At 42.9% G+C, this 15,173-nt stretch overlaps 1 protein-coding gene across 4 annotated transcripts; it reads left to right on the top strand.

Annotated features, from left to right (window-relative positions):
* The first annotated feature begins 962 nt into the window (after positions 1-962).
* LOC119334590 (E3 ubiquitin-protein ligase SINAT3-like) lies at positions 963-4,191 on the top strand. Of its 4 annotated transcripts, none has more exons than XM_037607128.1 (3): positions 963-1,591; positions 2,397-3,249; positions 3,936-4,188. In XM_037607128.1, exons 1-2 carry the CDS (start codon positions 1,289-1,291, stop codon positions 2,454-2,456), a joined length of 363 nt encoding a protein of 120 aa, XP_037463025.1. In that variant the 5' UTR covers positions 963-1,288; the 3' UTR covers positions 2,457-3,249; positions 3,936-4,188. The 4 variants fall into 4 exon arrangements, 3 of the variants coding, with proteins under 3 accessions (XP_037463025.1, XP_037463026.1, XP_037463027.1); XM_037607129.1 differs by having other exon boundaries at positions 2,132-3,249; positions 3,936-4,187; XM_037607130.1 differs by having other exon boundaries at positions 3,176-3,249; positions 3,936-4,186.
* Positions 4,192-15,173: the final 10,982 nt, after the last annotated feature.

The following is a 15,173-nucleotide window of genomic DNA, read 5'->3' as shown; positions in this document are numbered from 1 at the left end:
GGAATGTGGCCATAGGATTGTTCATTTGGCTTGAAAGCCATGAATCTTCACGCATGATAACTCATTTCTGAGAACACTTTTTTAAAAGAATTGCCGTATTACAAGTTTATTATTTTTCCTGGCAACTTGGTCACATATAATGACATAATGCGAAGGTTTTCCATTGTTTTTGAATTTTTTATGCCCGTTTCAAAATGCGGTCAAAATGGCTGGAATGACCGTTCCTAGCTAGTGCTTGAATCTTGGATTTTTTTTGGTGTTTCTATGATTAAATAGATACTTATGTACCTAGAAATAATTTTTGCAAAAAATATAGAGCAAACTATGAGGCAGCTGCAGTTCAAATTTTACCCGCTTCCTACTGAATCGGCAGAAATTTGTCTTTTCACGACAGGTGGATCGAATCTTTTGGCACCCAACCATTTGGTCAACTGTGCATTAAATATGTCCTAATATTTTAGAAAATTAATTTGGTCCAAATTTGTATCAAATATATGCTAGGTCCTTCACAAAGGAACTCATTTTGGACACTCGAAAAATGGAAAAATAATTTAAAAGAACTCATCTCTCATAACTCTTTAATTTTTTTGTCTTATTTTAATTTGTGATTATTCCTAAAAACTATAGTCAAATTTGCTGACACAATGAGAAGTTTTTTTTTCAAATTTTCAGGTCATAATAAAATAGCTATCATGATTTAGCACCTTACTTTTAGTCAAGTACGACCAATTTAAATGGTCAAAATATCATACCTGTATACTGTGTTCTGATTGGTCCAGGGGCCTCTCACGCGGATCATGGATAAATCACCGTCGGATCCTCGTGGATCCAACGACCCTCACCTCACCCTCTCACGGTCTCACCCACCCACCTCGAGCTACCCCTAAAAAAAACCCCACCACACACCACTCCTCTCTCTCTCCGCACCCCCTCGTCCAAACTCCAAACCCTAGCCTCCTTGCCTCCGCACGCCACCACCCACCCACCGCCTCGTCCTTCCCACAGCTCGCCGCCGACGACCTCTCCTCTCCCATCTGCTTCCCTCCCATAGCACGCGGAACGCGCCGCCGTCTCCTCCCTGATCCAACGCGCCACCGTCTCCTCCCCGATCAAGATCGAACACATCACCGTCTCCTCCCCGATCCAACGCGTCGCCGTCTCCTCCCTAATCTAGATCCAACACGCCGCCGCCTCCTCCCCAATCCCCTGATCGATACGCCGGCTCTCTCACCTTGCTGGCAGGTCCCTCCGCCACCCCTCCTCCCCCTGTCCTGACCCCCTGCGCCACATGTCAGAGCTCGGATCGCGCGCTGCTGTTCGCCGGCGGGCTGAGGCGGGCGTCCGGGCGTGTGCCATGGACGTGGACAACATTGAGTGCCTCTTGCTGCCCGACGCCGACATGGATGCGGACGATGTCGACCTCGCCCTCCACCCGCACGGCGGGATCTTCGCCGCCGCCGCCGCCTCCCACCCGGCCGCCTACCCCAAGGCCGCCATCGGCGCAGTTGGCATCGTCGCGCCGCGGAGTAGCGTGCACGAGCTGCTCGAGTGCCCCGTCTGCACCAACTCCATGTACCCGCTGATCCACCAGGTTTATTGATTTTGCCCGCCCCCTTCTTGATTCTGGCGTGACGTGCTGTGTGTCGGGTGTGCTTGGAGCCTTGGACTTGGTCTACTTCGGGACCGGGGCCGATTCTTGGGTTCAAATGGGGATCTGGGTTTGGGAAATCGATAGTTTCCAATTGCATAGCTAGTGTCAAATTTTTGGGGGATATTGGTGTAGTGAATTGTCTGTCATTTCACATATGCTGGGATTTTGGTCACGTGCTCTGCCGTAATCAAACGAAAATAGCATATGTATTCCTTGTATCATTGTTCTTGTTCATTGGGATTTTGGGTGATCCTTTCCTGCCATGTAGAGGATTAAGAAAAGGTTATAATTCAGGATCTTGCAAACAAGCATGCTATTAGACAGTTTCTACCTGGTAAAAATTGGGGTACAATCCTGAACAGAAATTGGTGTGATATGATTAATAAATTGAGGGATTTGGGCAATCTCAAACCTCATTATATTTGTTTTCTGCTCCCATCTTATTTTCTGTATTTGATTTGATTGTGGATATGTGATCAGCCCTTATGGAGGATATAAGGTGGAGTACAGGTCAAGTGATCAGCCCTTGTGGAGCTAGATGGACGAAGCAGCTGATTTGTTAGCGCATCATCAAATGCTGTCTTTGTATTTCTTCTTGCTCCATGAATTACCCATCAATATGGTGCATAGATAGAATTTTCTCATAGATCCTGGTTTCATGCTTGCACCTTTGGTCCGCATGGTTTTTGTGGGGATATGGTACCGGACTAGAGCGTAGAGGCTGATGATTTCTTGATGCATACAGATTGTGGATGCCATGTCTGAAACTGTTCAATTTTGGATGACTCAAACCGGCTCTAGCTAGCAATCTCTCTCTCCTTCTCGGTGTATGTGCGCGCCTGTGCATCCATTGCATGTAAAATCACGTTTTCAAACTCTTCTACTGTCTGATAGACTGACCTTGAATCCACCAACACATTGTCTCAGTTTTCCATGCTCTATCTAGTACTAGTTCCTAACTTCCTATACATATAGGAGTATTCTGCTTGCTTTGGTTGGTAAACCAAAATACCATGGCTGGGTGACGTCCGTCTGTCCTGGGTTACGTTAGCATACTAGTACAACACAGCTAGTCATAACAAGGTTAGTTCATCGTATACTGCGCTTGATATAAATGCTTAGCTTCTAACAACAAGTAACTTGGGAATAAATTCTTCCATCAGTTTAATATGATTTCTGTTGATAGATTTGTCTAGTACTGTTGACATTGTGATCAACATAGTATACTGTTGGGTTCTTACCCATAACATGAGGATATCTGTTTTTCAAATGTGGAAGCCATCATAACATCATCTGGTCATAGTTACACGCATTGTTTAAAATTTTCTTCTTTGAATTTCACATTGCAGTTCTTTGTTGTAAGATAATGCACATGTATCAATACCAAATATGGAAAGCTTTAGTAAAAGATGTAAACGTGCTCATCATATGCTATCTGATTCCGAGTCGATTTAGATTAATTATGATTTTGTTATTCTGCTTTATGATTTACTCAATCACTATTGTTTCATGATGATTATGTAGTAATGCTCCTCTTCTTCCTCGACCACCCGAACCACCAGGCCGGCGGGGCTCCTGAAGCATCAACTTCAATAATGGTGACCATCCATTCCTCCAACCCTTGCTTGCAGCTAGCGTTTTAGTTTTCCTAGAGCTAGCTAGTTTAGTCTGCTATGGTTTGGGGGTGCTTTGGGTTTCAATTCACAGCAGCAGAAGCACCATTCTTTTGCCTTTTTCAGTTAGATTCCTTTGGATTGTTTGGCATCAGAACCTGTTCAAGGAGATTTGCTTTTGGTAGATGCAGAGTATAGATTAAGTATTCCATAAAATTAACCACATGAGTATACTACTTAATAGCCAATTTTCGTGGTCAAATTTAGCCCTAGATGCAAATGGACATCATGATTCTATTATGCGCCGAGGTCGGTGGTCGAATTGAGGTGCCTATGGACTGTAGTGTATTAGGTTGCCAGGAGTAGTAAAACTTAGTGTTGTATTGAGGATTGAGGGTGGCTGGGCTTATAAGTTAATCATCAGCGTGAATGCTTTGTTTGTCTGATCCTCACAAGTTAATGCTTCGCTCGTCTGGGTGTGTGATAATGCCAGGTGTCTTGTGCAATCAGATTACATTTCTGTTTGTTATGGTAATATAAAAAATATTCGTGCTGTTAAAATTTTCACAGTGCGTGCCTTTCATTTCTTTAGTTTGATTGTTTCCCTTGTATTCAATATGCTTCTAGTGGCTGATCCTTCCATTTTTGTTGTGTCATCTTTATTTTCACAGGTGTTGTGTGTTCTGGAAGATGGAAGAGGAAGAAAACCTATTTTTGTTGAACTAAATTTTCTGTATTCTGTTTTGTTGTACGTATCATTTGATAGTTTTGTATAGGAACAAGTGATACTATTTTGTAGGGCTTTATGGCCTGTGATGTAAACATATTTAGTGCTGAAATATGAAATTTGCAAAATTTGTCGAAAAGGTGGATCATATGTATGAATATGTGAATGGGCTGAAAAGTGTACTGGACCAACTCCAGGATTGAATTAATATTTGAATGTATAAAAAGGCCGAATGTAAACCAGAAATGGGCTGCACAAAATTGTACATATATTCTTGAAAGGCCAAACATGCATAAAAATTGATGGGTTGACTAGTTGGGCTTGGCCCATGTAGCTGACAAAAATTAACAAAAATAAATATACTAAATGGGCTAAATTAATGGGCTAGGCCCATGTAGAAAACCGAATTGGATTGGGCTGAATCCATCAATTTTTGGGCTACACTAGACGTCTACGTGTCCTGGGGAGGTTGCTAGTGACCAAAAATTTGGTCGCGGAACCAACGACCTTTTACAGAAGGTCAATAATTTCAGTTTACGACCGCCAGCTTTTGACCTTCTGGTTTTGGTCACAAAAAGGTCGCAAATGAAAAACTATGACCTTTCAGAGACCAATACTGAGGGTCACAAGTTGACATATTTCTTGTAGTGAGCTATCCATGATGGACTCTCTTGAACGCCATCATTACTTATCTTTGCACGTTTGAGCTGTGCATTTATCGATGGGCGTGGGAGTTGAGCTAGTATGGCAGTGGCCTGGGTCGAAAGTAATAGAAGTAGCACAAAAACATTTTTTTAGTGTAGGATTTTCCTTGCTCAAGCCTGCCTACTAGAATCGCCAGTGCTTGAAAGGAAAAGTGAATGAAAAACATCGGAATTGGAAAGTTTCCTATGGTACTACTTTTCATGAATTTGGTGCAAAGGAATGGAGCAAAGGAAAACTGTAGGATTTGTTCCTTTAGTGTCTCCTTGAAAGAAAAACCGTAGGAATTCTAATTTCCACTTCTCCTCCTTTTCATATTCCTATTCATCAAGCACAAGACTAAGAGATGGTAGCATAATAGCATTATAACCGTACACTTTCTTGTGGTCTGACTTAATCTCACCATGCTTTTTTTCATCCTGTGATCTTCCAATTGTTGTGAATCAAACACCCAGATTGGCAGAAATCCTGTCTTTTTAAATTCTCCGTTTTGCACGTGCATTCCTATCCTATACATGTCTATTTCCTATCCCTGCATTGTTAGAATCCTCAAATTCAAACAAGCCCTTACTCAATTACTTCTGTTACAGATATGTGTCAAAGAAAACCTTGTGTGGTTTGTCCTGCTCCTGCGGCGCTGTGTTCCACCCCAGCTCAGCTGCTCCAACGATGGAAGGGTTCACCACACCAGGGATCCGCTCTCCAGACTGTCTTTCACCGCCTCAGATCTTCTTCCCCACCACCGGCAGCCACGGCAACTGCATTACCATCATCAACTGAGCAAGATGACCTTGAGGACTACATGGGTCCGTAAGAGAGGTCGCACTCTTCCGTGTCTGCTTACGTTATGCGTCGCTTAATATGATGACATGCTACATTATCATCGTGTTCACCTATTAGACTCCGAGTCAGGTCCAAACTAATGCTGAAACTTGAGTTTTTAAATGGTTGTGGGGTACATATTGGGGCGGCAATCAGTACTATCTGTCTACTATCTGGTTAATCTCCGGTGTCTACTATGAGTTTCATGTTGGGTGCAAGGAAACATTAAAGGAGCCATTATCTATATTTTTTAACTAAAGCTATTATCTGCCTGCTATCATTGGTTTTGGGTCTATCCACATTTGCTACCATCACTCTGGATTTGTGCATGCACTCCTTACATAATCTCACTATGTTTTATTCCTATGCATGCCAGTTATTGTACACAATGGAACTGATCATGTAGAGCAAAAGAGACGAGCCTTGCGTGGCAATAAAATTTCATGCAGACGTCGTTCCATGGTGGGCGCAAAGGCAGCCCCCTCCACCCATTTCGGATCGTAATCAAGAGGAAGATAACTGTTCTGAGGGGGATTCAGAAGGAGAAGACCACTCCTATTTACCCCTTGAGGTCTTCGCTCTAACTTGGCATGCTGATGTTGGTAATATCATGCATATGGTGCCTTGCATTGCTTACTGTATACATTAAAGATGTCATCTGCTTAGTTTAGACATGCTTTGTGTCAATGCCATCTGTTTAGTTTCTTTATCGTATATGTGAATCATGCAATGCCATCTTGTCTAGCCTGGCATCATATATGTGAATTTTGCAATGCCACCCTGGTTAGCTAGTCATCTTATGTGTGAATTATATCATGCCATCATTTTTTATTACATGTTAAATGTTTCAACAATTTTAGTACATTCAATTACTCTTCTTGTGCATTAGCCATTCGGCACGGTCATGTAAAAATCTGGAGTGGAAACAAGGTCTTCAGAGCAGACAATGCTATCTGATGAAGCGCATGTCTTGCTAGTTACCGATAGCTCCTCAGAGGAGGATTTAGAGACAGATGACCAGTCATATTCCCCCCCCCCCCCGAGGTGCATGCCCTAACTTGGCAGGGTTATGTTGCTCATATCGTGCGTATGGTATCTTGCATTGCTATGTCATTTGCTTAGTTTAGACATGCTTTGTGTGAATGCCACCTGTTTAGTGTCTAATTACCATATATGTGAATTATGCAATGCCATCTTATTGCAAGACATTATATATGTGAATTATGCAATGTTATCTTGTTGGAAGGCATTATGTATGTGAATTATGCAATGCCATGTTGTTTAGGCAAGCGTCATATATGTGAATTATATCATGCCGTCCTTTTTTTGTATTTCTCATTGCTTTTGTCGACAATGTTTGTATATTCAACTGCTCTTCCTATGCATCAGCCATTTGAATTGGTGATGAAGAAATCTGGAGTGAAAACAAGGTCTTCATAGTAGACAATGCTACCTGCTGAAGCAGATATCTTGCTGGTTACAGATAGCTCTTCAGAGGAGGATTCAGAGGCAGATGACTAGTCCTATTATCCCCCTGAGGTGTATGCTCAAACTTGGCAGGGTTATATTACTCATATAATGCATATGTTGTATTGCAATGCTTAGTTTTTACATCATATACGTAATATTGAATGCCATCTCCTTAGTTGACACATCATATATGCGATTGCCCTCTACTCACTTCCTTAGTATATAAATCATATATTTGAATTATGTCATGCCAGGATGTTTACATAGATAGCATGTATCTGAATTATGGCATGCCAACCCATTTTCTAAAGACATAATATAGTTATATCATCTCATCTTGTTTACATAGTCATCATATTTGAAATTATGTCATTCTATCCGTGAATTATATCATGCCATCATGTTTCCATCGACGGCATGTTTGTGATTTATGGCATGCCAACCACTTTAATAGACACATCGTATAGTTATATCATGTCATCCTGTTTACATAGTCATCATATTTTAAAGTATGTCATTCTATCCTGTTTAGTTAGCCATCATACATGTGAAATTGTGTCACGCTATCCTATTTAATTAGCCATCATATATGTGAAATTATGTCCTGCTATTCTGTTTGCTTAGACAACATAAATGTGAATTATTTCATGCCCTGTTTTCTTCCCTACTATCCATTGCACCTGTCTATCTTACAATGTCTGTACATTCAATTACTTTTCTTGTTTATCAGCCATTTCAATTGGAGGGAGTGATGGTAGTATCTGTGGGAGTAAAAACACGGTCTTCAGAAAAGATCGTGCTACCTGTCAATGCAGATAGAACCACGGTTGTACTTGCCCAAGAACCAGCCCCACCACACATAACCCACACTCATGCAGATTGTACCCCTACCCAGTTGGACAAAGAACCAGCTACACCCCTTCTAACCCCAACCCCAGTAGAAAGACACACAGTTCCCGTTGACACAGCACCGTCTCCACCACAGAGCACCCAAACACGAGCAGTAAGTAAGGCAACTACAGTGCCCAAATCACGAGGACCACCACTCCGAACCTGAAGTCAATGCTTAAAGCAGAAGAAGAATTATTCTCAGGTCAGGTTCCGTAGCTATGGTTCATATACTTTGCTCTTGGATCACTGTATTTACTGATACCAACTAATTTCAAATTTGAAGGATGCAATTGAAACTCCAATGGCGCAATAGGTATGTTTTAAACCTGTTTCTTCAATGTGTTTGGCTGTTTGCTGTTGTAACTTGCTCTATGTTGATTTCAGTTTCAATTGAATAAACAATTATGTTCTCATGCCATGCACATTACAAGTGTTGTTATTGCTGTGTAGTTTCCCACACTTATATTCTGTCAATGCTGCTTTGTCTTAAATAGATATGATTCGAACTGTATCTATCTTGATTTGGCAACATAAACTAGAATGATATAGACCATACAGTGACCATACTACATAGATATATGTTTGTGTCAGGCTGTTATCCTGTCCACCTTACTACTGAACTGGTTTACCAAAATGAGTTTCATATACTACATTGTAAACCTGAGATGTGTTTGTTTGTTTCTCTTTTAGAACGCGGATAAAATATTGGAGAAGAGTACCCTATTATGCAATGGTAAAGGAAGTAATGCAGATAAGGTTCAAGATAGTGAGACATCCCTGTTGGTCTCCAAGAAAGCTGATAAAAACTATATTGAAGACACTGAGACAACCCCAAAGTCATGTCTTGATGTACTGTTCGAGGTACTGGCTACCACTGCTGGCACCAGCTCTTCGAACTCGTTGCCTGAATCAGTTCGGCTTCTTGAGTCTCAACTTCAAGTTGAAAGACATCGATCAGATGTTATGCGACAGGAAGCCGAAGGACTGTGGAAGTCCCTGCAGAATTCAGATGCATACTTTCTAGTGCAACAGCAAGCGCTGGAGGACTTAAGCGCCAAACAAGAGAAAGTTAATAAGCTTGCTAAGCATCTTGCTAGCATTATGGGTACCCAGGATATTGTTTCTTGAGCTCTTCTGAAGTGGTTTCAGTTCTGGACTTGTTTTGCTGTGGTGTTTATATGCTGCTGTGTTCCCTATATTTGCACTGGTGGCGAACTTTGATGCCCAGTGGATGTAATATGTGTAATAGCCGTGATAGCCTAGTGTAAGTTTCTTGCTTATTTATTTCCTTGTTGTCTTGTTTATTTGTTTGCTTGTAGTCAGTGCAGTTCTTTTTCTGTGGTTTGCTAGTGGATGCAATAACCTATTTTTTAAAACTAGGCCACAATAACCATGGGCTAATATTTATTGTAGTGACACTGGGCCTCCTACGGGCCGTAGAAACAGTGGGCCTTCTACGGGCCGTATAAATAGTGGGCCTTCTACGGGCCGTAGAAACAATGGGCCTTCTATAGGTCGTAGAAACAATGGGCCTTCTATGGGCCGTATTATCAATGGGCCTTATACGTGCCGTATGATCGATTGGCCAAACATGGGCCAAACAGACCGCATTCTGGCCGTAAACGGGCTAGAGTTGGAATCATCCATTTATGGGCCGACCATAACAGGCCATCATTAATAGGCCGTATTTGATGATGCTATGAAAACGGCCCAACGTATTAACGGACCACAAACGGGCCGACTATAACCACGGGCTGAATTTGTCCCACAAGCAGAAAATGACAGTAACGAGCCGTAAGTAAAAGAATGCTAGAAAATAGCCCAAGAATAAATGGGCTCTGAGAAGGCCGAAAGATAACATGGGCTGGAAACAGCCCAACGGAATAACGGGCCGTTAATGGGTATAAAGTGATACACTGTTCTTTACGGGCCAGTTTCACCACGGGCCGTTAATGGGTGTAAAGTGATACACTGTTCATTACAGGCCAGTTTCACCACGGGCCGTCAATAGGCCAAGAGTTACATAGGGCCTCATATGGGCCAAAAGACGTCATGGGCCATACATGGGCCAGAAGTGAAAACGGGTTGGAATCATATTGGATGGCCTAGATGACGCTACTGGGCCTAATAAGAATAGGGCGTAACGGGCCTTGGGTTAGCGGGCTGTAAATGGGCTATATGTGAACATGCCGTTAACAGGCTTCCCATGGGCCAGCCCGCCACCTTTTGACCAAGTCAAACGAGCCGGCCTTTTCACAGGAATGGGCCTCTGTTGGGCCGTACCACGTGTCGACGTATCATAGGCGCCTTCTGTCCAATGAGTGGATGACATCTGTCCCAGCGATGAGCCGACACGAGTTTCCTCCAGCCAGTGATGATTTTACACGTGGAAAATCCCCATTGGTCGAGGCTGTTAACGGGTTATCGGATCCAAAACCCGACCCGATAGCTTAACGGCGTTCTGTTATGGTGGATGCCACATGTCGGTCACCCTTGACGAAAGCACTTCTGTGACGCGCGATTTATCGTCATGGAAGTGAAAACTTCTGTGATGATAATTTTGGTAATGTCATGGAACACTTCTACAACAGCACACGTATGACTATCTTGATTCTGTCATAAAATCGTCATGGATGTAAATGCATGACAGAAAACGTGACCTACTATGACAAACACGTATCATCACGGAAGTGTATTTTTTGTAGCGAAGGTTCCTCCAACTCAATCCCAATTAATCATCATCATTAAACCCAATCAAATTATATTAAGAGTGATGAGATCAATCATGATAATCCAAGAACAAGATACTCAAGATGTCCATAATCGGGGACACGGCTAACCATGATTAGTTTATACACTCTACAAAGGTTTGTGCACTTTTCCCCACAAGACTCGATCTCCTCCGTTGGATTTCTCGCACTATATGATGTTTGAGAAACGTATGACCGAGACACAGTCTTTCTGAAGCATTAACTCTCTACTCTGGATAGACCCTACAACCTACAACCCACTACATCTGCTAGTCTACCTCTTTGAGAGCTTCATGCAACTTACTCAACTATGCCAGAGCCCATAATGGCTTGTGGCTGCACACAGAAGTTTCTAGCATGAATAATCTTATGATCCTTTTGAGCCTGGGTGGCGGGCCGTAGGATGATCACACGGGTCCTCCAGGATATCCTAGGACAACATTGGGTTCTCCAGGTGCCCACAAGCAATCCACCCAGATGTGTATTCAAGTTGCCACCTTAAGTTGAACCATTAAATAATAACTCACATCTGTCATGAATACTCTCAAACCAAATCCACGTCTACGAGCATAGCATAGCAATATAAGCAACGTAGAAGTAACTCCCATAGGTTTGAAAATAAACAGGTGAATAGGTACTACCTCATCTACTTCCCAAAACCCACGATTTATCAGATCCTAATCATGCAATTGTTTGAGGATTGATCTAATGCAATAAAACTGGGTGGTAAAGAGGTATGATCAAAGTATTACTTGCCTTGCTGATGATCCGTGAAACCTAGAGACTCGTAGTAGCACGCTTCACACTCCGGGTACTCTATCGCAAACAAACAAGCATACAATAATCACTCAACTAGAAGCACGGGTAAAACTCAAATAAGAGATCTAACCAGAAACTTCAACTTAAGAACTCTAGTTGGCAAAAAGAATCAAATCAAACGAAGCAACAAAACTCAAACTGCGAAAGAAACAAGATCTGTTTACTAATCTGGACTAAAGTCTAATTTTATATTAGCAAAATCTTGTTTAAGTTGGTTAAACAGACAGAGGGCTTCGAGACGAAGATCTAGGCGCTTGAATCGCCAGATTCCGATAAACGAGTGAAAAGTTATACTAGAATGAAGATTAGGGCAGAAATTGCGATCGAAAATAATCACGGAAAAACCCTAGAAAAAGAAAATTGACGAACAGGCTAACGAATGAACGTTCGTTGGCTGCGGTTATCGGGTGAAAACCGTTCATTAAAACGAACGTACGAATGGGCGTTCGCTAATTAGATAAACAAACGGAAAACCGAACGATCTAAACAAAAAAACGAATCTAGATTTTCAAAATAAAACCGATCGTTTCTTTAAACCGGCGGCTATCTTGACGAGGTCCAGCAACGGCGGCGGGACGACTCCGGTCAGCGGCGGGTGGGGCGGCTCCAGCGGTGAGCGGGCGAGGCTTCAGCGGCGAGCGGCAGCGGCGCGTGGCGGCGCTGGCGGGGCTGGCTAGGGTTTCGGGTGGGGTGGGCTGGCTGGCTGGCGGCTCGGCTTATAAGAGGCCGGCCGGACTAGTGTCCTAGTCAGTTACGGCCCGACTAGGTCGGTTAACTTAAAAAAAACAATTCCGCTCAGAAAAAGAAAGAAAATAAATACTAAACAGACTCCAAAAATCCTGAAATAAATTTTCCCCGTCCTCTAAAAATCTAGCGGACAAGGTGAACATTTATTTGGGCCTCTAATGCAATTTTAAAAAACGCATATTTTTCCTAATTCAAATAAAATAGTGATTAAAACTCCAAATAAAATCTTATTTGATTTTAATATTAAATCTCCAATATTCCTTTATTGGGGAAGTCATTTTATCCCCTCTCTTTTTATTTTCATAAACGAAATATTCGAAGAGAAAATAATTAAAATCAAACGATCCTCTTTTCAAAATTTGAGAAAACTCAAATATGAAAATAACGAAATCCCCAACTCTCTCCGTGGGTCCTTGAGTTGTGTGGAATTTCTTGGATCAAGCCAAAATGCAATAAAATATGATATGCAATGGTGATCTAGTGCATAACATTCCAAATTGGAAATTTGGGATGTTACAAACCTACCCCCCTTAAGATGAATCTTGCCCTCGAGATTCGGGTTGACTAGAAAATAGGTGAGGGTGATCCTTCCGTAGGTCTTCCTCTCGTTCCCAGGTGGCTTCATCCTCAGTATGGTGGCTCCACTGAACTTTACAGAACTTGATAACCTTACTGCGTGTGACACGGCTGGCAAACTCAAGAATCTTGACTGGTTTATCCTCGTAGGTCAAATCACTATCCAACTGAATCGCTTCCAATGGTACTATATCTCTCAGAGGAATATCGGCCATTTCTGCGTGGCACTTCTTCAACTGAGAAACGTGGAACACATCATGAACTCCCGACAATCCTTCGGGCAATTCCAACTTGTACGCAACTTCTCCCATATGTTCCAAACTTTGTATGGTCCCAAAAAACGTGGCGCTAACTTCCCCTTAACTCCAAAACACTTCACTCCTCGAAGTGGTGATACACGAAGATACACCCTGTCTCCAACTTCGTAAACTGTCTCCTTGCGTTTAGAATCCTGTCGTGTAATTGTCACGGTAGATGTCCTAGTGTGAGGACTTAGTCGTGAGGCCAACACATCTTTGTAGTAGCTTGAGAGGGGTTGAGAGGAATCGAGAGATGCAATGTTAGACAAGGATTTAGACAGCTTCGGGCCCCGGGAAACATCATCCGGTAATAGCCCTACATGATGTTTGTGGCTAGATCTCATTATGCTCATGAGAGAGTCGCCGCATAAGTCGGCTCCCCTTTAGTGTCTAGCCCTAGAGATTGTTTCTCTCTCTCTTGCCCCTCTTTGGGGAGCCCTGCCCCTCCTTATATATGTTGAAGGGGCGGGTTACATGTGGAGTCCTATTAGGATTAGGATTAGGATTAGTCTACCTTCTAATATAAACCGTATACAAGTCAAGGTCTTAACTCCTTGTAAGACAAATATTCCTCACACCTTTCCTCTTATACCGGCCCACCATAACATGAACCGGCCTTCTGGGCCTTGGGCCATGTCATCCGTCTGTCTCGCCCGCCGGGTTACCAGTGAATCATAATGTTTAGTCAGGTTGCTTGTAAACCATCTGGTCAGTGCGGGTCACCGGTGAATCGCCAAGTCCGGCCGGGTTATACTTCCGGCCGGGTTACGCCTCGGGGTATATCCCCGACAAATCCGCATAGCTCTTCTGCCTGGACTGGGATAACTTGAGTTTATCGCGTATTAGTTTAACCTTCTCTTCAGACTCTTTGATCAAGTCTGGTCCAAATAACTGACGGTCTCCTACCTCATCCCACAGCAACGGTGTCTTGCACCTCCTCCCGTACAATGCTTCGAAAGGGGCCATCTTCTAACTTGCTTGATAGCTGTTGTTGTAAGAGAACTCTGCGCAAGGCAAATTGTCATCCCAACTAGATCCATAGTCTAGCACACAAGCTCTCAACATGTCCTCTAGAATCTGATTGAATCTCTTAGTCTGTCCATCTGTCTGCGGGTGGAAGGCTGTACAGAACTCTAGCCTGGCTCCCAAAGTCTCATGCAACTGATTCCAAAAAATTTAGGTAAACTGGGTTCCTCTATCTGATACAATGGTCCTCGGAACTCCATGCAGACATATGATCCAGGTCATGTAAATCTTTGCCAACTTAGCACTGGTGTAAGTGGTCTTCACTGGGATGAAACGATCGACTACTACCCATATCGAGTCATAGCCTGAATGAGTCCTGGGCAATCCCGTGATAAAGTCCATGCCTAGTTTATCCCACTTCCATTCGGGTATCGACAATGGGTGTAACAATCCCGCTGGCTTCTGATGTTCTGCCTTCACTCTCTGACATATATCACAAACTGCTACATACTCCGCAATATCCTTCTTCATTTCGGTCACCAGAAACTATCTTTCAAATCCAGATATATCTTGGTATTTCCTGGGTGAATCGAATACGGCGAATCATGGGCCTCTTGCAAAATCAATTTCCTGATCCCCGGATCATTAGGCACATATACGTGGTCCTCAAACCATAGGGTATCGTACTCGTCCTCATGAAATCCCTTGGCTTTTCCTTTGCTCATCCTCTCTTTTATCTCGGCAATCTCCTTGTCCGTCTTCTGAGCTTCCCTGATCTTATCCATCAAAGTAGACTGAATCTCCAATGCTGTTACATAACCCCTCGAAACTATTTCCAAACATAGCTTACGAAGATCTTCTGCTAACTCCTTGGGTAACTCTCCGGTCGTGAGTGTATTGACATGACTCTTGCGGCTCAACGCATCGGCTACTACGTTAGCCTTTCCAGGATGATAATGCAACTTCATATCATAATCCTTGATGAGCTCCAACCATCTCCTCTGCCTGAGATTCAACTATTTCTGCATGAAGATATACTTCAAACTCTTGTGATCCGTGTACACCTCACAATGGTTTCCGATGAGAAAATGTCTCCATGTCTTCAACACATGCACTACGGCTGCTAACTCCAAATCATGG

Source organism: Triticum dicoccoides, chromosome 7A (assembly GCF_002162155.2).
Source record: "Triticum dicoccoides isolate Atlit2015 ecotype Zavitan chromosome 7A, WEW_v2.0, whole genome shotgun sequence".
Taxonomy (NCBI): domain Eukaryota; kingdom Viridiplantae; phylum Streptophyta; class Magnoliopsida; order Poales; family Poaceae; genus Triticum; species Triticum dicoccoides.
The sequence above is the reverse complement of the archived record's forward strand: the minus strand, read 5'-3'. Positions and strand labels throughout refer to the sequence as shown.

Excerpts from the sequence above, each read along its gene's own strand:
- LOC119334590 (XM_037607128.1), top strand. The coding sequence starts at position 1,289 with ATGTCAGAGCTCGGATCGCGCGCTGCTGTTCGCCGGCGGGCTGAGGCG. Across the intron at positions 1,592-2,396 it reads TGTACCCGCTGATCCACCAG|ATTGTGGATGCCATGTCTGA; the intron begins GTTTATTGATTT and ends TGATGCATACAG.